The sequence below is a fragment of the Gadus macrocephalus genome, chromosome 19 (genome assembly GCF_031168955.1).
Source record: "Gadus macrocephalus chromosome 19, ASM3116895v1".
NCBI classification, from domain to species: domain Eukaryota; kingdom Metazoa; phylum Chordata; class Actinopteri; order Gadiformes; family Gadidae; genus Gadus; species Gadus macrocephalus.
In genome coordinates, this window is record NC_082400.1 from 1,931,938 (window position 1) to 1,955,170 (window position 23,233).

The 23,233-nt window shown below is 42.8% G+C and overlaps 1 protein-coding gene, 1 long non-coding RNA gene and 10 other non-coding genes across 19 annotated transcripts in view; 11 read left to right on the forward strand and 1 right to left on the reverse strand.

Annotated features, from left to right (window-relative positions):
- Positions 1 to 10,793: 10,793 nt before the first annotated feature.
- LOC132447840 (chondroitin sulfate proteoglycan 4-like) overlaps positions 10,794 to 23,233 on the reverse strand; it is a 55,079-nt gene continuing 42,639 nt past the window's right edge. The window contains exon 22 of the mRNA XM_060038832.1: positions 10,794 to 13,232. Coding sequence (XP_059894815.1) covers positions 12,108 to 13,232 — 1,125 coding nt within the window. The 3' untranslated portion in view covers positions 10,794 to 12,107. The remainder of the gene's footprint in view (positions 13,233 to 23,233) is intronic.
- On the forward strand, positions 18,622 to 22,395 carry LOC132447850 (uncharacterized). 8 transcript variants are annotated; one of them, XR_009523230.1, is made up of 12 exons: positions 18,622 to 18,638; positions 19,041 to 19,082; positions 19,289 to 19,355; positions 19,532 to 19,797; positions 19,995 to 20,035; positions 20,219 to 20,260; positions 20,448 to 20,485; positions 20,673 to 20,726; positions 20,912 to 20,960; positions 21,141 to 21,191; positions 21,377 to 21,414; positions 21,600 to 22,395. It is a non-coding gene; the product is annotated as an uncharacterized LOC132447850 (long non-coding RNA). The 8 variants fall into 8 exon arrangements; XR_009523229.1 differs by having other exon boundaries at positions 18,624 to 18,646; XR_009523228.1 differs by having other exon boundaries at positions 18,625 to 18,642.
- On the forward strand, positions 18,868 to 18,961 carry LOC132448102 (small nucleolar RNA SNORD74). The gene has a single exon (XR_009523306.1). It is a non-coding gene; the product is annotated as a small nucleolar RNA SNORD74 (small nucleolar RNA).
- LOC132448101 (small nucleolar RNA SNORD74) lies at positions 19,148 to 19,221 on the forward strand. Its single transcript, XR_009523305.1, has one exon. It is a non-coding gene; the product is annotated as a small nucleolar RNA SNORD74 (small nucleolar RNA).
- Positions 19,401 to 19,474, forward strand: LOC132448100 (small nucleolar RNA SNORD74). The gene has a single exon (XR_009523304.1). It is a non-coding gene; the product is annotated as a small nucleolar RNA SNORD74 (small nucleolar RNA).
- On the forward strand, positions 19,615 to 19,679 carry LOC132448110 (small nucleolar RNA SNORD75). The gene has a single exon (XR_009523314.1). It is a non-coding gene; the product is annotated as a small nucleolar RNA SNORD75 (small nucleolar RNA).
- Positions 20,070 to 20,152, forward strand: LOC132448097 (small nucleolar RNA SNORD79). Its single transcript, XR_009523301.1, has one exon. It is a non-coding gene; the product is annotated as a small nucleolar RNA SNORD79 (small nucleolar RNA).
- LOC132448104 (small nucleolar RNA snR60/Z15/Z230/Z193/J17) lies at positions 20,519 to 20,605 on the forward strand. The gene has a single exon (XR_009523308.1). It is a non-coding gene; the product is annotated as a small nucleolar RNA snR60/Z15/Z230/Z193/J17 (small nucleolar RNA).
- On the forward strand, positions 20,759 to 20,844 carry LOC132448106 (small nucleolar RNA snR60/Z15/Z230/Z193/J17). Its single transcript, XR_009523310.1, has one exon. It is a non-coding gene; the product is annotated as a small nucleolar RNA snR60/Z15/Z230/Z193/J17 (small nucleolar RNA).
- Positions 20,992 to 21,078, forward strand: LOC132448103 (small nucleolar RNA snR60/Z15/Z230/Z193/J17). Its single transcript, XR_009523307.1, has one exon. It is a non-coding gene; the product is annotated as a small nucleolar RNA snR60/Z15/Z230/Z193/J17 (small nucleolar RNA).
- On the forward strand, positions 21,226 to 21,311 carry LOC132448105 (small nucleolar RNA snR60/Z15/Z230/Z193/J17). Its single transcript, XR_009523309.1, has one exon. It is a non-coding gene; the product is annotated as a small nucleolar RNA snR60/Z15/Z230/Z193/J17 (small nucleolar RNA).
- On the forward strand, positions 22,158 to 22,232 carry LOC132448099 (small nucleolar RNA SNORD47). The gene has a single exon (XR_009523303.1). It is a non-coding gene; the product is annotated as a small nucleolar RNA SNORD47 (small nucleolar RNA).

Genomic DNA, 23,233 nt, shown 5'->3' on the forward strand with positions numbered 1-23,233 from the left:
ACCCCAGGAGACTGTGTGCACAGGCGCAAACCAGCGTGCTCTTATCACACCTAATGTCCCTGGGTTTCACAATAAACTTGAAAAAATGTTTTGGTCCCTACTCAAAGCATAATGTTCATAGGCTTGTGCCTCGATTCAGTAACGTTCAAAGCACGTCTATCCGCAGAGAGAGTGGAAGCCTTTCAGGCTTGTCTGGCACTTTTTCACAGGGGGAAGATGTTGAAGTTCAGAACGTGCCTCAGAGTATTGGGTCTGATGGCGTCGGCGCTGGTAGTAGTCCCACTTGGCCGCCTACATATGAGGCCGGTTCAGCGATGGGTTGCATCACTCAGACTGAACCCGACGTGCCATGGCCAATCGCCGAGTTTTGATCTCCATGGCGTGCGTCTTGGCGCTGCGCCCTTGGGGACGCGCGTCCTTTTTAACTACAGGTGTTACCATGGGAACTATCCTGGCAAGGAAGGTCCTTTCGACGGATGCCTCTCGGGCGGGCTGGGGAGCCATATACGAGGGCAGAACAATAAATGGCACGTGGAGTTCACATATGCAGTTTGTTCACATAAACTGCCTGGAACTTCAGGCCGTGTCACTGGCGCTGAAACATTTTCTCAACATATTCTAGTCAGGACGGACAACACCACGGTGGTGGCGTATATAAACCGTCAGGGGGAGCGTATGCACACGTTGGCACACAGACTGACCATGTGGGGCAACGCCCACCTGTTGTCGCTGAGAGCAACACGCGTGCCGGGCGCGCAGAACTGGGGAGCAGATTTAATGTCCAGGGGCGACCCTCGCTACAAGGACTGGAAACTCCACATCGTGGTCGTGAACCAGATATGGGAGAGATACGGTCGAGTGGAGGTCGATCTCTTTGCATCAGAGGAGAACACTCAGTGCCCTCTGTTCTATTCCCTAACCGGTCGGAGCGCCCCGATGGGGCTGGATGCTTTGGCATACGAGTGGCCGCGCGTCCTCCAGTACGCTTTTCCCCCATTAGAACTGATCATTCCTACTCTCGCCGGAGTGCGAGAGAAGGGTCATGCGCTGATCCTTATAGCCCCCCGTTGGCCGGGGAAATATTGGTTGGCGGAAATAGTCCAGTTGCTGTGCAGCCAGCCTTGGCCTCTGCCTTTACGCAGTGATCTCCTGACGCAAGCGCATGGGGAAATCTTCCATCCTCATCCGGAGCGCATGGCTCTGTGGGCCTGGCCCGTGAAAGGATGAACCTAACGCAGCTGGACTCCCATGGAATGTCATTACGACTATCCAGGGCGCCAGGGCTTCCTCTACGCATTACGCATATGACGGGAAATGGCGTGCGTTTGAGGAGTGGTGCGCGAAAGCTGGGGAAATAGCTTTCCAAAGTCCTGTGCCTGTTATTCTGACGTTTCTACAGGACTTGCTGGATAAAGGCCGGGCTTTCTCCATTGTCAAAGTGTACTTGGCCGCTATATCGGCTTGTCACATTTTTTTGTCACAGGTTTTGGGGACAAAACGGCAGGACTGCACCCTATTGTTTGCCGGTTTATGTAAGGTGCACAACGTCTTCGGCTGGTGTCGCGGAGCTTGGCTGCTCCGTGGGATCTATCTACGGTGCTTGATGCACTGTCACGCCCACCGTTTGAGCCCTTACAACAGGTAGAGATTAAGACGCTCTTGTTTAAGACGGCTTTATTGCTTGCGTTGGCCTCGGCTGAACGTGCGAGTGACATCCATGCGCTGTCGGTTAGCCCGATATATATGCAGTTTTTGCGGGGGAACTCAAAGGTTTTATTGAATCCTGCGTTTGTTCCCAAGGTATTCGACTCTGCGTTGTCATACTGCCCTATTGAGCTGTTGGCTTTCCATTCTCCTCCTTTCTCCTCCCAGGAGCAGGAGCGGCTGAATGCGCTCTGCCCGGTGCAGGCTTTATGCGTCTATGTTGATAGGACGGCTGGATTCAGGAAATCGGTGCAGATGTTTGTAACATGTGCTACGTCACACCTGGGGAAGCCTCTTTCGAAGCAGCGTTTATCACACTGGATCGTGGAGGCTATAGCCATGGCTTATAATAGCGTTGGTCTTGAACCCCCTATCGGCCTGCGCGCACATTCGACTCGCGGCATGTCCACATCCCATCCTGGGCACTGTTTCAGGGGAAGAGATATGTGCGGCTGCCAGCTGGGCGATGCCTCACACTTTCACTAGATTCTACAGGTTGGATGTTACTGCGCCTAATCTGTCTCACACAGTCTTGACCGTTGGATCAGTGAACATGCCTGTTTGATGGGTTTGAACTGGTACTTCTTTGGCAATACGGGAGTTACTATATCCCATAGTGAGATACCGAGCGAATATTAAAAGAAAACTTAAGGTTAAGAAATGAACCAAGGTTTTCTGATATATGAGTGAGGTATCTAACCAGACTACCCACCTTGCCCGGAGCGAGGAAGAGGTGTTTGCCTATAGACAGAAGAGATGACGTGACGACGGGACTTATGTAGTAGGAGGGAGTCCCTCCTCTGCAAGCAGACGTCACGTCTGTTGGCCAGGCACGACTGGCGTAGTGTAAAATTGCTTCTGGGGGACAGCGCGAGGGGCGTGTCCCATTGTGAGATACCTCACTCATATATCAGAAAACCTTGGTTAATTTCTTAACCTTAACTTTTGCCTTGTTGAGTTAAGCTGCACACTGTGTTCGTCAGGAACAAAATAAAACTCCTTCAATGTGCAATAAGAAGCCTCCATGATTTACTACAGTCACTTTTAGGTTTTCTACCAAAAAAAAACATTTGGAACATTTGCCCTGTGGCACGTTTGCATATGTTACTTTGAAGACAAACAAAATCTAAAATACAAGAAAAACAGAAAAACATACATTCAACCAGTTGGGGACCCTCACATGGCCCCTGACTCTCTGAGGAGGTACCTCCAGATACCCCTTCCATGCCAGGGCGCCCTGAACTTATGTCTATTGCCAGCTCCTCCACCAGAGTCAAGACAATTTGAGGGCCAGATCCAGTCTGCCGACTGTCTGCCTTTTTACGATTGGCTTAAAAAAAAGGGGCTTATTTAAATGCAGGAGTGACAAATATGGTATGACAATTTAAATGCTGGCCTGACAAAATATACCAATACGATGGTGGGAAAAGCTTACCAATTTGTATGATGTTTTTTTAATACTTCATTTTTACTTGATCCGCTGACCGCTTGGGAGCCATCGGAGCACATCTTTTTTTAGAAGAAAAGGGTTATGTGCAGTGGCGGACTAAGACTGTTTGAAGGGCAGGGGCGAAAAAATAAAAAGGGCACATTCTGCACAACATGGGGCCCAACCAGCGTGCAAAAAGCTATGATTCGAAAATTATAACCACACCTCTATCATAAAACCACACAGGGAACTTTAAAACATTTACAATATTTATTCTGAAAACACAGCAAAACACAGATGGAACTATTAACATCTGTTTCACAAACACACACAGGCATGATAATGTCAATGAAAGCTAGGATTTTGGTGCTTAGTAGTCAGGGGAAGGAGATGGTGGCTGGTGGAGTCATAGCAGAATTCTTCTTTTTGCCATGTGTTTGTAGATGTCAATGACCTCGTTATGATCAATCGGGAAATCCCTTTCAATTGATAGCAGCAGAAGAGCCTTCTTTCGGTTTCTGAGCTGGGTTTTGATCAGCTTCAGTTTAGAGAACGATTGCTCTACTGTTAATTATCCCCAGAGTAAACACGAAACATGGGAAAGCAGGATTTAGTTACTATGCAACAAATAGCTGGAATAAACTCCCTGAGGATTTAAGACTTGCCCCAACTCTGAGCACCTTTAAAACAAGACTGAAGACTTTTATGTTTGCTTTAGCTTTCTGCTAAATCTTAAATACATTGCACTTTCTGAAAAGCTTTTTCTAAAAAGCTTTATTAACTTTGCCTTTATTTTAATACTAAAATGCCTTTTTAACTTTCTATTTTACCCATTTCTTTGCATATGTTTTCTTTTACTTATCTATCATTTTATTTTATTGTATGACAATGTTTCTATGTGAAGCACTTTGAGTCTGCCTTGTGTATGAAAAGTGCTATATAAATAAAGTTGCCTTGCCTTGCCTTGCCTACTGAAGCAGTTGGTACCGGGATTGTAGCATATGTTTGTAGAAGCAAAGTCAGACAAGGGAAAACTGATTCCACATCATTGTCTTTTAGGTATTTAGCACAGCTTTCACATTGCTGGGGGGAAGAGCATATTATGTATGCAATACCTTGAGTTCGGTGACAACATTTTCTTCCTCCACATCATGAAATCGGCACACATTTCTGACAGATAGGGCAACTCTGTCATTTGTCATGCCTTTTCAGTGACTTGGGATGGTAAGGCAGTGAAGGCCTGAAATAATTAACCCAGTTGGTGTGCCATCCTCCCCCTCCGGTGTAGCTCCTGGGAGAGTATATCGAGAAAGTTAAAGAAAATCTTTCCCCGGTAGTGCTCCTCCAAGTCTTGGGCTCGGTAGTCCTCTGTAGCAGATTGGGTGCTGTCTTTGTACTTTTGAGGTACCTTTCTGCGTCTGGCTTGTCCAACCTCAATTCCTGCTGCCTGAGTTCCATTTTGCCTTTGAAGAAAAGACCTCCTTGAACTCCTCATCCTTCCTCATTGATTTTACTCTCTGTATAACTCCCTCCACAATGGTGTATGATGTTGTCAAATCAAGGTCTTTCTACTGCAGTGAACAAGATGCGATGGCAGTCTCATTGAAGATGGGTGTGGTAATCTCCATGCATAGAATGAACTCAAAATCTATGCTACGCAGGAGCATCTCAGGGTTTCCATGATCCATACATCACGTCTTTATAGGTTTGGCATGGACGCACACAACCCTGTGTTAACCAACCCTGTGTTGATTGAACTAATGCATAACCCGTGCGGTGGAACCGACAGCTCTGGGCCCCGTTTCCCGAAAGCATCGTTAGCCTAAGTGGATCGTGAAGTGTGTCCTACGAGCATCGTACAGTTTTCACACCGTTTCCCGAAAGCATCGTAGCTAACGAGGACTCCAGGGGTACTCGTAGGATGCAAAGAGCATCGTTAGCCTACTATAGCCTCAGTGGCATCACCAGCAGACATTCCGTGTATTGGAATGCTTTTTAGTAAAACACATCCAATACCACGGAATGCCAAGCTGGCACAATCTCGTAACCAAAAACAGTGGTTACCGCCGATATATTACTCATAGACTACTGTTATATTTAAATAGCAAAGATAAGGACATGTTAGAAGTCAACAATAACATTATTTATTGCAGCAATTTAAAATTCCAAAAATAAATGCGCAGCCGAAATGTACCGATCACAGGATACACAGGAAACTTGAGATAAGGCGAAATCGCCGGGCGTGCCAAGCTGCGACCGAACTGGCTTAACAGCGTAAAAAGACCTATAGCCTACATCATCCTGCCAAACAATATGGGCAGGATCTAGACCAAGCTCTCCTAATCGGGGCAGCAAAAGCCGTGTGTCAATGCCTAGCCTCTGTGTTTGAATTATAATGAATGAATGTAACGTTGCATTTTTAATGTCTACAAATATTCTAGACAGGAGAGTGCGCGCCAATCAATGAAACCTTATGCGGAATCAGATAAAGTCGGCTCTCTTTGCTGTGCAAAGCATGTTTCAGAAATCAGCAACTAGTTGTCATACAAGCTATTTTTGTAATATGGAAGGGGGGAAAATGCTGTGAAAAAATGTACGCACAGTGCATGCAGGTTTAGGACCGATACCTATGTCGGCCTAGGCCTAATCAATTGTGTTTTAATATCTTTATCATTCAAATTATTGCGGTCTATTCTTTTCATAGGCTACTCTGCTGTTGGCCTTGATGGGTAGATATTTTAACGCTTTTTAACCCCATTTTCCCGCGACATTCCTGCATCTCGTCAGTACGGAGCCCATTTCAGCACCGTGTCAGTAGACATTTACAATCCTACAAACGTTGTGAGTGCAGTGAACACGCGTTCATGTTAAGAGGAGTTTCGGGAAACGCTCCAAAGAAATTCACGATGGTTCTCAAGATCCATCATGAGAATGATCGTATGAGCGAAGATCCATTGTTATCGGGAAACAAGGCCCTGGTTTAGTTGGCAAAGGGTCAATCAACCTAGAGTTCAGCGTTAACTCTGTGTTTGTTAAACCTCCGTTCGTGGAATACCCCTCAGGCTGAGGTTTGTGGAACCAAAAACAAGTGGGAACAAGTGTGCGTGTATATCTAACTTGTAAAACAAGAACAAGGTGAAGGAACAGGGAGGAATATTATAAGTTATTAATAGAGCTGCCAGTTAAACGCGTTATTAACGGCGTTAACGCAAACCAAATTTAACGGCGTCAAAAAATTTAACGCGCGATTAACGCAATTATTTTATAAAAATAATTTTTTTTTTTTTTTCTTTGGCTCAAAACAAAGAAACAGTAGCCTGACTGCTATGTTCAAATGACATTTGTTCAATGCAGTCGTTTAATTGCACTATAGGCTCTTTTTTTGTATCATCCTGTTTTGATCAGTATATGCCAATGTTGTTATCAATAAAAAATCATTTGCACAAGGCAAGCCGATGGACTTCACCATGTTGATAAGAGAATTAAAATGAGAAGAATTATGGGACAAAAAAATCAAGGGATATTTAGCAGAGAAAAATAATTTGCGATTAATCACGATTAATCGTGAGTTAACTATGACATTAATGCGATTAATCACGATTAAATATTTTAATCGCTTGACAGCTCTAGTTATTAATAAACAAAGAAAATACTCCACATACATCAGGCTGAGGTTAAGGATAGCAAAGTGCATCAGGTTGAAAGGAAGGACAACAATCGCAGCCGTCGCCGCCGCCACCAACAACACCAGTCACCAGCAGTCGCCACCGCCAACAGCCGTCGCCAGCATAAGCCGCCACCACTAGCAGCAGAAGTCGACACCACCATCCTTCACCACCACCAACCTAGCTCAAGCAGCCATCGCTTCAAGCAGCAGCGACCTACAGCAGCAGTGTTTGCCAGGACCAGCCAGCTCAAGCCCCCAGAAGCAGCTGCCACCGCCATCAGCATCCACCATCAGCCGCATCCACAATCAGCCACATCCACCATCAGCAGCAGCAGCCTGCGCCACAAGCACCAGCACCAGCAGCAGCAACCAGCAGCAGCCACCACGTGCAGGAGAGTGAAAATAATCAGACAAGACCTTGATTAGCCTGTAGGTCAATAAGTTTCCCCACACATGCTGCCAAGTTGGGGAAGGGGTGGACAGAAGCTTACATCATGAAAAAAATGAATGACACCACTGTCTGTGTAATAACATTTGGAAGCTCGTCATTATGGCTTAGATTTTTTGTGTGGAATAATTTGTATTCATATATGTTATCCAACAGCCTTTTCAAGGGTATGCAAGTGTAGCGGGGTTGGTGCTTCCCACTTGCCATTGCCATACTTTACTATTGATTGATGTTGAAACGTCTGTTGGCATGACTTTGCTCAGTTTTAAATGTTGTTTACTGGTAAACCAGCTCTAGATAAGGGCAAGTGTTGCCTTCCATACAGTGGCAATATGTGCTTCTCATAAATAAAAGCAAAAGGATAGTAGGTGATATGCATCAAGGAAATAATGGCCCGCAAACTTGAGACTGATCCTACTAAGTTCTGTTTAGTTCTGACCCTGCTGTAAAGAACTTTTAGATTCCCAGCCGGCTGTTTCCCAAAGTGCACATGAGCGGTCGCTGTCAGGAACACGCCTAAGCGTGAGCGTCATCACTGGCGAGCCATCTCGTTATCACCAGGAGACTGAACGCGCCTTTATGGTGTGATCCAGATGTCGAAAACAAACAACACAACTTTACATTGAATTGCAAGCAAAGCAAGACCGTGCAATGCATAAATTGGTGACCTGAATAAAGTAGCAATTTGATCAAGTGTGCAAGAGCATTTAAAATCTACATTAAAATGACCAACGTGGTACAAATACAAAGAAAATAATTGTCTTTACGGGCGCAGCCATTTTTGTTGAGAGCTTCATCACTCAACAAAAAGAGTGATGATAATACTCTCAGAATTATTAAAGTGTGCCCCGTTTAAAGTACTATTTTTTACAATGGAAGTCAATGCCATTCTCTGACACTTCAACTACCTCATACTTCGTAACTTGGTCAATTTCTTATCGTTAACCTTCGTTCAAACGTTAAACAAATCAACGCACTTGTATCTTCAACAATTTCGATATCATTTATACTTTTTTCAGTATCACAGTTTAAGTTTAATTTCCCAACCCGCTGCGTATATTTCCAGTTTGTCTCATTGAGTTGCATTTGCTCGAGCGCAAGGCCGTTCAAGCAGTGATGCCAGATTGGGCGGTGAGGCTGGAGCGCGATAGCCCAAGTTAGCTGTGAAGGAGATTTGATTCATGACGTATAGTCGAGCTGGCGTTATGTAATGTTGATGTTCTCTAAGTTCTTGTACGATTATTACCAGTTGAAGTTCTAGATAAATGTAAGATAATTTTAAGCATGACTATTTTAAGGATTGTTTTTATTTAGCTCATGTACCAAACATATATTTTCTGTGGCTGTGTCCCTGCAAACGGAGTGTGTTTGTGCGCGTGCGTCTGTGTCAGGGAGGGAAATTTAAACCCTATGGAAATGCATATCTAATACATTCGTCATCATACTCCATCTATCATACGCAGGCCAGTGCGCTTTCCATACGCAAAATGAAGGTCGGCAAAATGAAGAATATTTTGGCGTTCTTGCCCGTAAATAGTTAACCGCGTTTGTAGCCTACACTCAGACGTAAACTCATTCTTGCATGCGGGTGTCTTCATTCATTAAAAAATGTAAACATTCACGAGTATGAAAATTATTCTTAAGAGGTCTAGACTCTTTGCGTAGCCCCGCCTTCTCTTTTAGAAATCTTGGTGTAATTTTAGACGCAGATTTTAAACTGGACAAGCAAATAAACTCTGTGGTAAAATCCAGCTTCTTTCACATAAGGCTTTTATCAAAAGTAAAGCCCTTTTTATCCTCCAAATTTTTTGAGACTGCAATACATGCTTTTATTTTTTCCTGCCTTGGCTATTGCAATGCTCTTAATGCTGGCATAAGCTCCTCCTCCTTATCCTGCCTTCAATTAGTTCAAAACACTGCTGCCTGTATTTGAACAAGAACACGCAAGTGGGAGCACATTACGGCTCTCCACTGGCTCTGTTTTTGATTTAGGATTGATTATTATTGATATTATTTGTTTTTAAATCTCTGAAAGGACTGGCTCCACATTACATTTCCGACCTCCTGACCACCTCAGTCACTGAGGTCCAATGACCAATTACTACTTTTTTTAATCCACCTGCCACAGTGGCCGGTGGGCAAAAAAGGTAATTTCCATCACTGGTGTGTGTGTGTGTGTGTGTGTAACGTAAAAGTTATTAAAGCTATACTGTACGATGTGAGAGAGCTAGCATGATTTGAAATTAGCTTCTCTTCGGAGTTCCGTTTAACTCCTCCCCCACCCTTCAGGACTCCCTGCCCCAACCCCTCGACACAGAGCCGTGCACGAGCGCTAATGCTGCTTACGGCTTACTTCAACGGCAACCATTGCGTCACTTTTCAGGCCATTCAACTCCCTCAGCTGTCGCCATCGCTGAAAAGCGAATCCAATATTTATTCTCGTTTTTCCTCCAGCATTCTCCAACTTTTTTTTTGTTGCTGCCTTTTCATTTTCTGTCTTTCTTTTTCTTGCCTTTTTAAAAGGATGAACCGGGGCAAGTAACGGTGGCAGTGGTAACTTCTGTTTTTTTTCTTCCATCGTGTTAACGTTGTAGGCTCACTAGGTCTAGTCCACTGTCATGAACTACTATGACAACAACGCTTTCTTTGCCCTCCGTGAACGCGCTCAGGCCGGCTCAGGCTCGTACACAGAGGGGAGAGAACGCGCAGGCTTGTGATTGGTTCTTTAGATTCGGGTACAATGTCTCCGATTGGTAAGCATTTTAACAGGTTTATAGCAGATACAAAATTCGTTTTTTTTTCGCTTCTTTTTCATTGCCCATAAGTTATTTATTGCTGTCAGGATGTAAAAACCAATTTCAACAACATATTAAAAAGTGCATATCACTGAAAATCGTACAATATGCCTTTAAGTCAAATTGGTCGCAAGCAAGAGTCTATTGTGCTCACCATTGGTCTTTTACATGCCTATTTTGTTTGTTGTGTACTAATGACATCTTATTGACTGTCAGTGTGTTTTTTACACAGACCTTTTGAGGTTTGTGTGTGTGAGAGATAGATGAGAGGTTCCTTGTGTACCACATAATGTCATTGTTAATAATCAGGTTGTGTTAGGTGTGTATTCGTGTATTTGTGTATTTGCCATTGCAGAAGTATATGATTATTCGGATTTCTGGCAAGATACGTTTAGGGTGGGTTTTACGTTGATTGGGCAGTTTTAAGTTTATAGTTGAGCTGGAAATTGCCAACAGAACAGCTCAGATATTCTATTTTATCTCAAATGTATTCAAACTTGATCACATTAGCTATTTGTTTAACTTTTACATTGTTTGCTCCATTTAGACTCTGCTCAAATCCCTTCACTTGATTTAAGCCATTTAACATTTCTTTACGTCTTAAACTATCTGGCTTTACTACAATATATTTTCAACCTCATTTTGATCTACAGCACTCACCGCATTTTCTGCAGGAAATGCACTTTCTAGTTGAACACATCATTCACAGCTCTCTGTAATAACATATATGCTTGAAGAATGAAAATATAGTTACGTTAACTTGATGTCCTTTATTTAAAAAAAATCATCTGTAAAAGCTACTCAATGAAATTTTAATTAAAAAAAAGAAAAATGAACTGGGTTACAGTCTACGTCTCAAAATGGAGACATTAATCAATAAGAATTTATACAGAAAATCAATATCCAACAACCAAATAGTAGAATTATCAAATATATTCGGTGTTGTTAATCATGTTAAATCTACATTCCTCAAACATATTGAAATATCACAAACGCTCACTGTGGACCTAACCTTGATTCTATATATCCGATCAATTACATAAATGGCAAAATGATAAAAACTGAATGAAGGGGGAGTAGAAAGTAACAGTGTATAGACTGGAAGTTGTACTTGAAACCTATCAACAACTTGCTGTTCATTCTGTGGAAGGCTTTTTTTTATGAAACACACAGTATTTGTCACTACATCCATCCTAATGCAGTTAGTATATACATTGCAGTCCCTATAACCAGTGTTGAAGTTACTTAAATCCATGGTTTTACACTGTATTTAAATTAAGGCAAGACAGGACAGGTCGTGTACAAATGTTTCCTCCTTTAGAAATCACTCCAGGAGCCATCTATCAACATTAAAATTCTGTCAACAATCAAAACAAAAGGAAAGCACACAGAATGCATTTTAATAATGCCCTTAAAAATGGAAAACTGCATTAGTTATTCAAATGCAATGTCCTCATTGGATGGGAACTGTTTGTATTATAGAGATAGAACAGTCAATATACCATGTATTCCCTTCTAGCTGCTTGTGTGCTCCGAAACACACCCTTGGGGGCAATCACATATGATCTCATATTTACTGATCTAACCAGGAAGATATTCGCTGAGAGGAGGATTTGTTGATTCACCCCAATAGGCGTTATCACGACCACATGAGGACTATAAACCTCTTTAAAGACCAAATCATACTTTAAACATTTGATGCACACATTGAAGTCTGTGCTGGTGTCATTGCATTAAATTGCATTATGGTGCAGTGATACTCTGTTTAACAAATAATGAGTAATGAATGCATTTTCTTTGGTATGAAAATGTTTGTAATTCTGCTTTGCAATGTGCAATATAAAACATGCTATTCCATTCCCAATTTGCAGTCTATTTTCTAGCTTTGACAGTTGACCAAAAAAACAATTCCATTAGCAAAAAATTTGAAAAACTGAATGACCTCCAAGAGTACTTGCCAAAAATGTATTCAAGTTCCACTTCAGTTAAATATACATGAACATGTTCCAGTAATTCTACTGTTGTGCCGTAAGTATTTATTCCACTGAGTTCTAAGTTATGTTGTCATACCCAGTACTGATTGTACTTCAGAGAGGGTGCAGGGCTTTTGGGTATCTGACAGACCCTCACCCTCCCAACGCTGGGGGTACCAGAGGTAACTCCACTTGGGTGACCTCCAGGACCTCCGAGATCTCCCATCCTACCACCACCAGCCCCCATGTTGGTCTCCTGCCGGCCGCTCAGCATGATGCTAGGGGCCAGGCTCCTCCTCCTGGGGAACTGGGCCACCACCGGGGAGCTGGGGCAGCTCCGGGGGACCATGGGGGTCACCACCACCGAGGGCATGGCAGGGCTGCGCTCCGGTCGGCCCAAGTATGGGCTGCCGTCCATGGGCAGCGCTACAGCCGCCAGCTCCTGGAGGAGGCGGATGCGGGCCCGCTTCTCTCTGCGGTGCCTGAACACGCGGCACAGCACCACCAGGATGACAATGAGCAGCAGGCAGGCCAGCAGTGGAAGGATGAGCAGCAGGGGGTCGGAGGCGGGCTGGGGGAGGACCTCCATCTGCACCGGATGGAGGTTGGGAGGAGGACCGCGTGCCAGGCCGGGGCTCCTCTGTACCGGAGGGTGGCTGTCGGGGGGTGGAGCGTGTTTCTTTCCGCCTGCACCTCCATCCCTCAACACATCCCCCCCCGACCTCCCCGTTTCACCTGCAGCCCGGGTGTGGTTGGCCCCGCGGTGGTGGTGGTGGTGGGCCCTGGTCTTGTTGTGGAGCGTCCGGTTGTGGGCTCTGTGGGACAGGATGTGAGTGTCGGAGGGCACACTGGGCTTCGTGTGGGTCGTGGTAGCTCCTCCTTCTCTGCCCCTCCCCCGGCCTTCCCTGAAGGAGGTGGTTTTGTTTGCCCCCGCGTGGTCCTTCTTAGGGCCGCTGTGATGCATGTGGTGGTGGGGCAGGATGGTGAAGTGCAGCTCCCCCACGGCCGGCTGCACCTGGCCCGCCCGCACAAGGAAGGTGAAGGAGTCGTTGCGGGGCGTGGCGGGGGCGTGGCCTCGCAGGGGGATCCCAGTCGACCCGTTTTGGAGAGGGAGGTCGTCGCTGAGCGTCTCCTGGATGGCCACGCGGCCCTGTACAACGTCCCGGAAGGTGAACGTCGTCAGGACCTCCGAGGTGTGGTCCAGGTCATAGGTCACCTGTGTTTTCAGGACGTGAGAGGGCAGAATACGTTGGGATCGTTGTGGAGACAAAGGCACAGGTGTGTTATGTTATATGAGATGTATGGGTTCATAGGTTGAACTGAAAAACATGTTAAAGCACATCAGAGATGAATACAGCCATTGCGATTACCTTAGGAATATTTGAAACGTTCTCTCGAACAAGATTGTTTAGAGCAGTGGTTCTCATATTTTTTATACCGTAAACCAGTGGTTTTCAAACTGTGGGGCGCGCCAGAGTTCTTCAGGGGGGGGCGCGACGTGAGAAAAAAATAAACCCGAAAAAAAAACTGAAAGTCGATGATTCAAATCATCAGTCGTACTCGATGAACTGTAGAAGTAACACATAACTAAATCAATTTTCAACCGTTTATCATCGTGCAAACCATTTAACAAATCTACACACTTGTATCTTCAATAATATCTAAACAGCATTTCGATATCATTTAAAATTTCTTCAGAATCACCGTTTTAGTTTCATACCGCTTCGTTTTCAGCTGTTTTCATTGAAGACGTCAGCCCATTCTGATACACCTACTTCTAGACATCGTAACTCATTCATTTTTCAATCGTTTACTATCGTCCAAACCATTAAACAAATCTACACACTTGTATCTTCAATACTATCCCAACTGAATTTTGATAGCATTTATACTTTTTTCAGAATCACAGTTTTAGTTTCAAACCGGCATCGTTTTCAGTTGCTTATAATAATTTATGTCACCATAGCAACACCGGTAAACAAACCCCGCCGAATAGTCGAATCTCTGGACTGAAAAGGCAGATCTGATTCGACTCAGAAAATTCAGAGTCGGGGACCCTGAATGAATCTGTGTAAACTGGCAGTTTACACAGATTAAGATGTTCAAATGTATTTAAAAAAGGTTAAAGGCACCCAGTGCAACTTTCGAGGCTTAAAAATAAACATTCAATTTCTAGTCTTTTTTACACGTAGTAAGTTTCAATAACTCCATACCATTACATACCGACATTCAAGCAGCAAAGATGAGACGTCGTTGTGTGGTGAGAACTGATAGAAAATCGATAACAACAACAATGCCGCCATTTTCTTTATTTTTTGTAACCTACAATAAATAAAGCAGGCTTCCAGGCAATGGAAAAATGGCTTCTCCCCACCGGCGATTGTTGTTGTTTACGATTTTCTATCAGTTCTCACCACACAACGACGTCTCATCTTTGCTCCTTGAATGTCGATATGTAATGGTATGGAGTTATTGAAACTTACTACGTGTAAAAAAGACAAGAAATTGAATGTTTATTTTTCATTGAATGTTTACATAAAGTTGCACTGGGTGCCTTTAAGCTAAAACATGCTTAGATAAAGTTGTTAAATTGTGTTAAGAAATGTGTTTAAAAACGCACAAAGATGTTGTAATGTTTCAGAAATATGTTTCAAATGTTTCAAAAGTATATTTCAAATGTTTTAAAATTATGATCAGAGATGTTTCAAATGTGTAAAATAATTAAGATAGCTTTCAAAACACAGGTAGGCCTACTTAGAACATTTTTCTTTGGGGGGGGGGGCTCAGCTGAAACTTTTTCTCTGAGGGGGGGCTCACTCTCTCACACTTTGAAAACCCCTGGTCTACACCAATGGTATTGACTGTGTTCCGTCTCTCTCCAATTGTTCCACGAAGCAGTGGTGTATAAAGTACTCAAAAGCCATACTTAAGTAAAAGTACAGATACCTTACTGGAAAATTACTTAAGTAAAAGTAAAAGTCACCTTTTAGAATAGTACTTAAGTAAAAGTATTAAAGTATCTGATCTTTACTGTACTTAAGTATCAAAAGTACTTTTCTGATATTAAATGTACTTAAGTACTGAAAGTAAAAGTACAAGTAACTGCTGTTAATAAAAAAGCAAAGGGTCAGAATTTTGAGAATAATGGAGTTTATTTCAACTAACACAAACACAATAGGCAAAACTCCACAAGGCCATAAACACTTCCGGTCCAACCTACCTCCAGGACCTCCTCACCGCTCATTTTAAATCAAGGACACTCAAACCTCCTTGCAGTGTTAAAGTGTGCTATACAAATTAAATTAATTATTTATCATTATTAAAACAGCACCGAAAGTAAAAACCATTTAAGTCATTACTTAAAACTAAAAAAATTCCTGTTCATCTTCAAAAGAAGTTGATTCTCAAAATTTTGAGAATTCAGTCTCGCTCTTCTAGGGCTGAAGACTAGGCCTGCGATGCTAAATAGCCTTTCACAGGCTGCTGACAGTCGTAGGAGTTTTGATCGACGTAGCAACAGTAACTAAGCAAGGGGGCTTTGCGAACGTGCGCTGGGACAGCTGATTTGCCAAACAGGCTCGCAGTCTGTGTTCTACCACAGTCCCCGACGTTATTCTCATATCTCTCATGATTCTTTTTTTTTTTTCTAAAGATGAGTTGATTTTGTAACGAGTAACGAAGGTTTCAAGGGAAATGTAGCGGAGTAAAAGTAACAGTTTTCTTCGCAAAATGTAGCGAAGTAAAAGAAAAAGTACAGAGAAATATAAGTAGTAAAGTAAAGTACAAATATCCAAAAAAACTACTTAAGTACAGTAACGAAGTATTTCTACTTCGCTACTATACAACACTGCCACGAAGACGGCGAGTGCTGGGTCTACGACGAGCCGCTACTAAAGAGGATAGCTCAACCACGGCCCTGAGACGACCTCCCTCCCATCCACACACACAAACAGCCAAACAACACACTCACACACACGTCACACAACACAGGAGTCTTCATAAGAACTAATTTGCACATGACCTATTTTCCAAGCCTTCGAAATGACTTGAATGATTGAATATGTACACAGCTTTGCGTTTGATGAACCAATGTTGAATGAAGTCAGTCGGGGAGCAAAATGAAAAAATAAAATAAGACTAAACCATGCAGCACAGTGCAAGGGACACAGGACTTTCTGCACATCCGTTCTTTGCAACAACTCTTGTCTATATGGACTTCACAATCAAGCCTGTCCCCGATCCCGGGCAAGGGGTGATGATGAGTAGGAGGAGGAAGAGGAGCGGAAGGAGTGATGGTGATTGTGATCGTGGTGGTGAGGATGGGTGTGGTGGAGGAGGGTTGATGCGTCTGTTGATGGTGTTAAAGTGAAACGTACCTCAACAGAAACAATACGGCATACTACATCTCAGGGAAACTGCTGAGGGAGGAGCGAGGGCCGCAGTCCCCTCCCATCACCCACAGACCGGACGAGGGAAGGACCTCACGACGACGGAAGAGAGGACATCTTGGCTTGCCTACACACAACTAGTGACAACTGTTGTTTATATATAGATATACACAGGGCCGTTGCACCAAGTCCTGGGCCCCTATACAAGAGGTACTGATGGGCCCCCCTGCGCTGAATTGTTGACGGGGGGGGGGGGGGGGGGGGGGATGGGGGGGTGGAAGGAGCAATTGTTGACGGGGGGCCCCCCCTGGGCTGTGGGCCCCTAGAATCGTCATCACCTTTCACCCCTTTACGACGGCCCTGGATATACATATGGTGGATATATATATATATAGATATATACTTTTTTTTATTTGTTTGCGCTCTTTATTTTTTTTCCCATTCTGGCAATAGTTTCAATATTTGAGGGTAAGAACTTTTAAAGGCTTCATCACATGTTAAGTATCCATTCCATTTACGCCATTGGACATCTCAACGCCTCCTTTAACTGAGCTGACACGCTTGTGGGCAGAAGCAAGACCGACAAGCGTGCTAGCATCTACACACATTTAGACTATGATAGTGGTATTGGTTATTTTTTTATAACATAAGTGGTATGGCTTCACAATGCCGAGAACGAATCTGAGCACTCATTGGCTCTCAGCGTGGAACTAGGCTTTTAAGTTAGAGGTTTAACTCCACCTTCCTCTGGAAAAGGATCTTGGGATTGGATATCCACTCGTCTGGAATTACTTATTTCTTTTGTGCAAGCATTTATGAACAAATTAATGTTGACCTGTTTTTTCGGTGTCCGGATAATTGTAAGGCTTGGTGACGGGGTTGTGGGAAGCAAGGGTGCGCCAAGAGATTCCTGTTCGTTCGGCACATCTTCTCTCCTAGGCATCTCCCTGACGGAAGTCATAGTTGGCTACTGACATGGTGGCAACGTGTTTTTAAGAGTTTGGGAAAGAGGCTACATCGAACCAATGGTTGAGTTCTGATACTTTTTCATAGAGGGCTCCTCAAGTCTAAGTTGTGTGCTTGAATTTAAACTTATGTCCAATGTTTTTAAATATGGGAACCATACTGGTCAAAATATAGATTACTTTCCAACTATGCGGGTTTCATCCATATTCTCATTCACAAAGGCATATTACACCGAACCTGCTGAAATCAAGTGTTGAATAAGATTGTGTTTCTCGCCATCGATATATTAGCCAATATGGAAGAAGCCTTGTGGAAAAACATTTTCACATAAGAATGCATATTTGTTTCATTATAATTGTAAGATTTTTTTCATCTAGAATAACAAATTAAAAGTTGCAGTTTATTAAAACTAAAAGCCAGTTTTCATTGTTTGTCTTTTACATTGAAATTGAATTGAGGCCTTGTTATTCCATTTCATAATCACCAAGCGTTTCTTCATAGAAAGCCATCAGACCATGTCTTTTTTATTTCATTCTTATCATGAGCAATGATTGTATCTGATTTTCAAGTTTATTGATGCATAATATTAAATCTTCATGAGTGAACTGAATTACTTTGTAATAATCATTTGATGTATGCTTCACTCTTATACATTTTCTAAAGCTATGGTCACATAACACAAGACTTCCAGCTAAGTTGATCATTCGAGTTTTGGTAATCATGTGTATTAGACTAGTCCAAAGTACAGAGTAGACAGAGTGAGCTAGTGTGAATGAGGTGATTGTCTGTTAAACTAATGTTCGACTTATGGAAATGAGCAGGCTGATAAAACATAATACAATGTGCTGCTTTTGAATTCAGATAGTAATTCCCTAATTGAAGTTGTCACATATTAAGGGGCACTGTTTGATGACCAACGCAGTAATCATTATTCAGAAATAAAAAACACACAAGATCATCAAATTCGACCAACAATAGCATATTATCCATAGGTAATCATAGGAAAAACCTGGTTAATCAAAAATAGTCAAAGTATTAATATTTGTTGTTTAGTTGAGGTTGGGCAGCTTAGAGTGCTCCATTTAGAAGTAGCTCACAATATCTACACAAAATAATAATTATTTATTCTACTGTGACTAGTCGGTCAGTCAGCCAGAAGGGGAGCCAGTTACTGACACTGTCACATACTTTTACCCATAATCCTCAGCGGCTCCCTATATAAAGGACTTCCACCCATCCTTGAGTCTCGAGTTCCCCATTGACATCCTGTGAGTAGGTGCGCCTCTAAATCATCTCAAAAATAATTAGTTACTGCTAGTTTAACTTAAGTAAATATGTCTGCCTGTATTGTTGTTTAATGTCGGTAGTACTTCTATGCTATTCTGTTCATGGAATTATTGCCTGATGTTTACGTTTAGTTCATGAAAATCCTAGGCCTCAATCAGCCACGTGTCTCAGTTTCAAATGGCTGCAGTACCGATGACTGGTTGCTACTTACCCATGCACTAATGATGATATAAATGTTGGTAGGGACATCTGAGTTTTCATTGAGAAAATACCAACTTTTCTTCTTCTTGTCTGATCACATGGGAGCAACGCTCAATGTAGTTCTTTCTCATGGTAAAACATCGGCCATAACTAAGTACTGCGTGTCTTCTTATTCCCTGCAGTGGCGCCATGATGTCGGCAATGACTCCGTTATCATTCACTAGGTAAGGGTTCTTGTCTCAACTACTATAAAATACTTGGGGTGGGGGAAATACTTGAGCGGGGGAAGCTAATGATGATATACATGTTGGTAGGGACATCTGAATTACAGTGATGAAACGCCAACCATACTGAACGTATGGGAGCAAAGCTTTTTTGTTATTTTTTTCCCCATGCACGGTGGTCTAAATTCTAAAATTCCTTTCCTTAGGTTAACCAGCCTGTGTTGGCTTTGTGATGGGACTCGACCTTTTATTGAATCGTGTTTCAGTCACTAGGTAAGGTTTCTTGCCTGTACTACAACAACATACTTTGGAGTGGAGCTAATGATGATATACATGTTGGTAGGGACATCTGAATTACTGTGATGAAACGCCAACCATACTGAACGCATTGGAGTAAAGCTTTTTATTTCTAGTCCATGCAGTTATCTAATCTCTGAATTTTCTTTTAGGTAACATGGCTGCCTTGTATTTGTGACGGAAATCACATTTTCAATCGGGTACGTTTCTCAACTGCTTATCCAACAGTATTTCAAGTCGAGGATGATTATGTAAGAGTAGTGGACAGAAGGGATTTCTGATTAAACTTACGCTGAGACTTGTTCATCTGGCTTTTCTGCATCTTGGGTGACAGTGACTCGGTACTAACGTCTGATTGTTCTACAGGAAACATACTGAACACATGGTAGCAAGTTTGCTGCGAGTTTTGCTCAGCGAGGTAAGTTTCTATTGGCATCACTCTTGCAACATAAAATTCTTCCCTTCTCATGCTACAATGATGACCACATTTGCTACTCTTGACAAAATTGGATGACGAATCCGCAACCACCAATTGCATTCTCTGAGGTATTGATAACTTTTTGGTTAGGATTTTTGGACTGAGTATAGATTATTCATGTTATCATTTCTTTACAGGTGCTGACTAACTTGAAGATCTAGCGACGCTACCTCTCCAGGTCAGGTGACTTCCTAACCATTTCTCATTTTGTTAATTGCATGTGATGCAATGTTGAAAAACATTGGGAATCTCTCAGAATAACAATGATGGACAACTTTTTTTTACTGATGCAATGTCTTGTAGAAATACTTGAGTCAAACATTTGTTACTCACATCGAATCTAGTAATCTCATGTTTACAGATGCTGATAGTTATCCAGATGACATGATCGACTCCAAGAATGGTAACTTGTCTAAACTCGGATGCTCTAATGATGTAAACCTCAAACTAAGTGATGTCAATGTTTGATAAACATTGGGAATCTCTCTGATTAACAATGACGGATAACTTTATTGCTGATGCAGCGCCAGCCAATATTGCTGTCCTCCACAAGTCTTGGCCCTTTATAACTGACTTTAATGAATTTACAGGTGCTCATCATGTACCATCCATCCCCGGATCGTTGATGGTAACTTTCAGTCCTGGTGAAACATGGGTTAACTTGACTTAAATGATGAGATTATAGTTCAGCTGAAGAATCATGTTGTAACGGGGATCATTTGTCTTTCGCCCCTATCTGATGTGTACGGGCAAGCAGCATGCCTGATCAGCTGGATATGGGAGGTGCTCTAACTAATGTTCCTGCTTTTCCTCAGGATCCAAAGTGGCAGATGCCTCCCTGAAGTGCAGTCTCCCAATAAACTAGAAAGGTGAGACTTGTGATTTGTAGATTGAAATCTGTCCGGCTACAATGATGAGATTATAGTTCAGCTGAATAACCATGTTGAAACGGGGATCATTTGTCTTTCGCCCCTATCTGAGTTCATGTTGTAGCTATGTTTAATTTGTCTCGCTGGAAGACATAAGTTAAAGTTGCCTCAGCCTTCCTTTTCAGCCTCGGGATGTGCTTTGCATTGCTTATCGCAAGGCGATGGGACTACTTGGTAAATTTCTTTCTTTTGACGGTTTCCATATGCTAATACAATGATGAGATTATAGTTCAGCTGAATAACCATGTTGAAACGGGGATCATTTGTCTTTCGCCCCTATCTGAGTATATGTTTTAACTATATTCAGTTCATCTAATTGGAGGAAGTGGGCTAATGTTGCCTCTTTTATTTCAGACTGGAGAGATGCAGTTTACTCCTGAGCATGAGGCGGTAGCGGTCAACTTGGTAGGTTTCTTTCCTGAAGGACAGATTCTGAATGCTGATACAATGATGAGATTATAGTTCAGCTGAATAACCATGTTGAAACGGGGATCATTTGTCTTTCGCCCATATCTGATATATAGTGTTCCAACATCAGTTTGTTACACTCCCTGCAGCTACACATTCTAATGCCCTTCTCTTCTTATCAGGTGGCTTGGTCTACTGCCGGTTCCAGAAAGCCTCCATGGTCTGTATATTTTCCACTCAAGTTGCCCAGCAACTCGTGCTTTCTAGTAACTATCTTAATATGATGCTATTGAATCAGGTCACTGATCACATTGAGGATAAAACAATTCTGATTAAGATCTAATGCACCAAGAAAATGTACTTCTCTATCTAAAGTCCTAAACAAAGTCTACTCTTACCTTTCAGGAGAAGATGACTTGTATCCTGCCCTTGAAAGCACCTCTAGAAATAGTAAAAATTAAATGGTAACATGCATAAATCCACAGCACCCAGACATATAGCGCTTGCATGGGAGCCAAGTGTGTCTCACTGGCTATCATGGTCTAATGGGTTTCAAATAGTCTGGCCTTTGATGATAAAGGGATGCTGACATAACCGTGGAGTCTAATCTATTAGCTCTAGCTGAATGAGGTCTGAGCAACATTCTGATGGCATGTCTCATCAATGCCTTGCACTCATTGTGTTTATGTTTTTGGTCTAAGATTTTGAGGAAGCGAAGGCCATGTCAAAGGTGAGTTTCCAGCATCTAAAGTGATTGGCTTTGTGGGTTCTGTGATGTCACAAATGTCTGACCTGAACATAAATGTGGACAGTCTACTTACTGAGTAACCTGCTAGTTGACACGCTTCTCCTTGATTCTAAAGTGTGCCTTACAGTTGTTTGCTTTCTTTCCTAAAAGGTGGATGGCAAATCGGATTCATTGGTTAGTTACTGATCACGCTATGCACACATGTATTTATAGGCAACAAATGATGAAACTATTCTGCCAAATGATTAATATGATTATAACCCTACCGTTTCCATATTACTCTGATTGTTGCTACATTACAAACAGCGCGTTTTCCCTAGTTGGCATTGTTCTGATTATTATTCCTTTTGCCCTTCATGTTGATTCTACTGGTTTCTCAAGTCAACGCAGTGTTTCCCGTAGACCAATGTGTGGCGCAGCAGTGAAATGCGGTTATAGTTTATATATTACGATGTTGGCAGAGGCGCCGCGTCCCATTAGGCATACCAGGCAATTGCTTGGGGCCCCGGGCCACTACTAGGGCCCCCAAAAGGCCCCCCAAAAAAAAAATCGCTCCGAACCCCCCCCCCCCCCACCACCGTCAACAGTCGGCCCCCTAAGAATTCTTGCTTGGGGCCCCCACACTACCTCGCAACGCCCCTGGATGTTGGCCCCCCAGGCCGTGCATTGTGGATCCATTTGTCAAAAAGTTGAAAAATGTTAAACTTTTTCAGCACCGACGGAGCCATCATCCAATCAGATCGCGTATGCAAATGTGTGCAATGTCTCGGGCTCTTACGACCCCGGAAAGCTCCCCCATCCGTCAGCCAAGCCTTCCGACGTCCATTGACTGACAGGGGGTGTGTAGGGGGCATGAGGCGTTCTCCCGCCACACATTGTTACCTGGTCTGTGGGAAACACTGCAACGCTACAAAGATTCAACGTGAAGTTGTGTTTGCTGTGAGTATTTAATAAAGAAATGTCTCACATAAATTGGACTCCATTAAGTTTTCCAAGGAAGAATAAACTTTTTTTTCTTTCAGTACAGCGTGTTCGGTTGTAAGATTACGTTTGAGATGCAATGATTTCATACATTAATTTCTAAGAACATCATCAAGTACCACCTGTTCTCTTTTCACTGATTTTACAATCTGCCTGAAATATTTTACTCCTGTCTGCTCTCCTGCTAGCCACCTGTTTTTTAACCATTCATAATTCTAGCGCTTATATCTTGCCGACAGTTTAGCTTGAAATCATAGTACTTAATTGCAGTTCTTAATTGTGTAGCATCTGCAGTAGCTAGCTATCACTG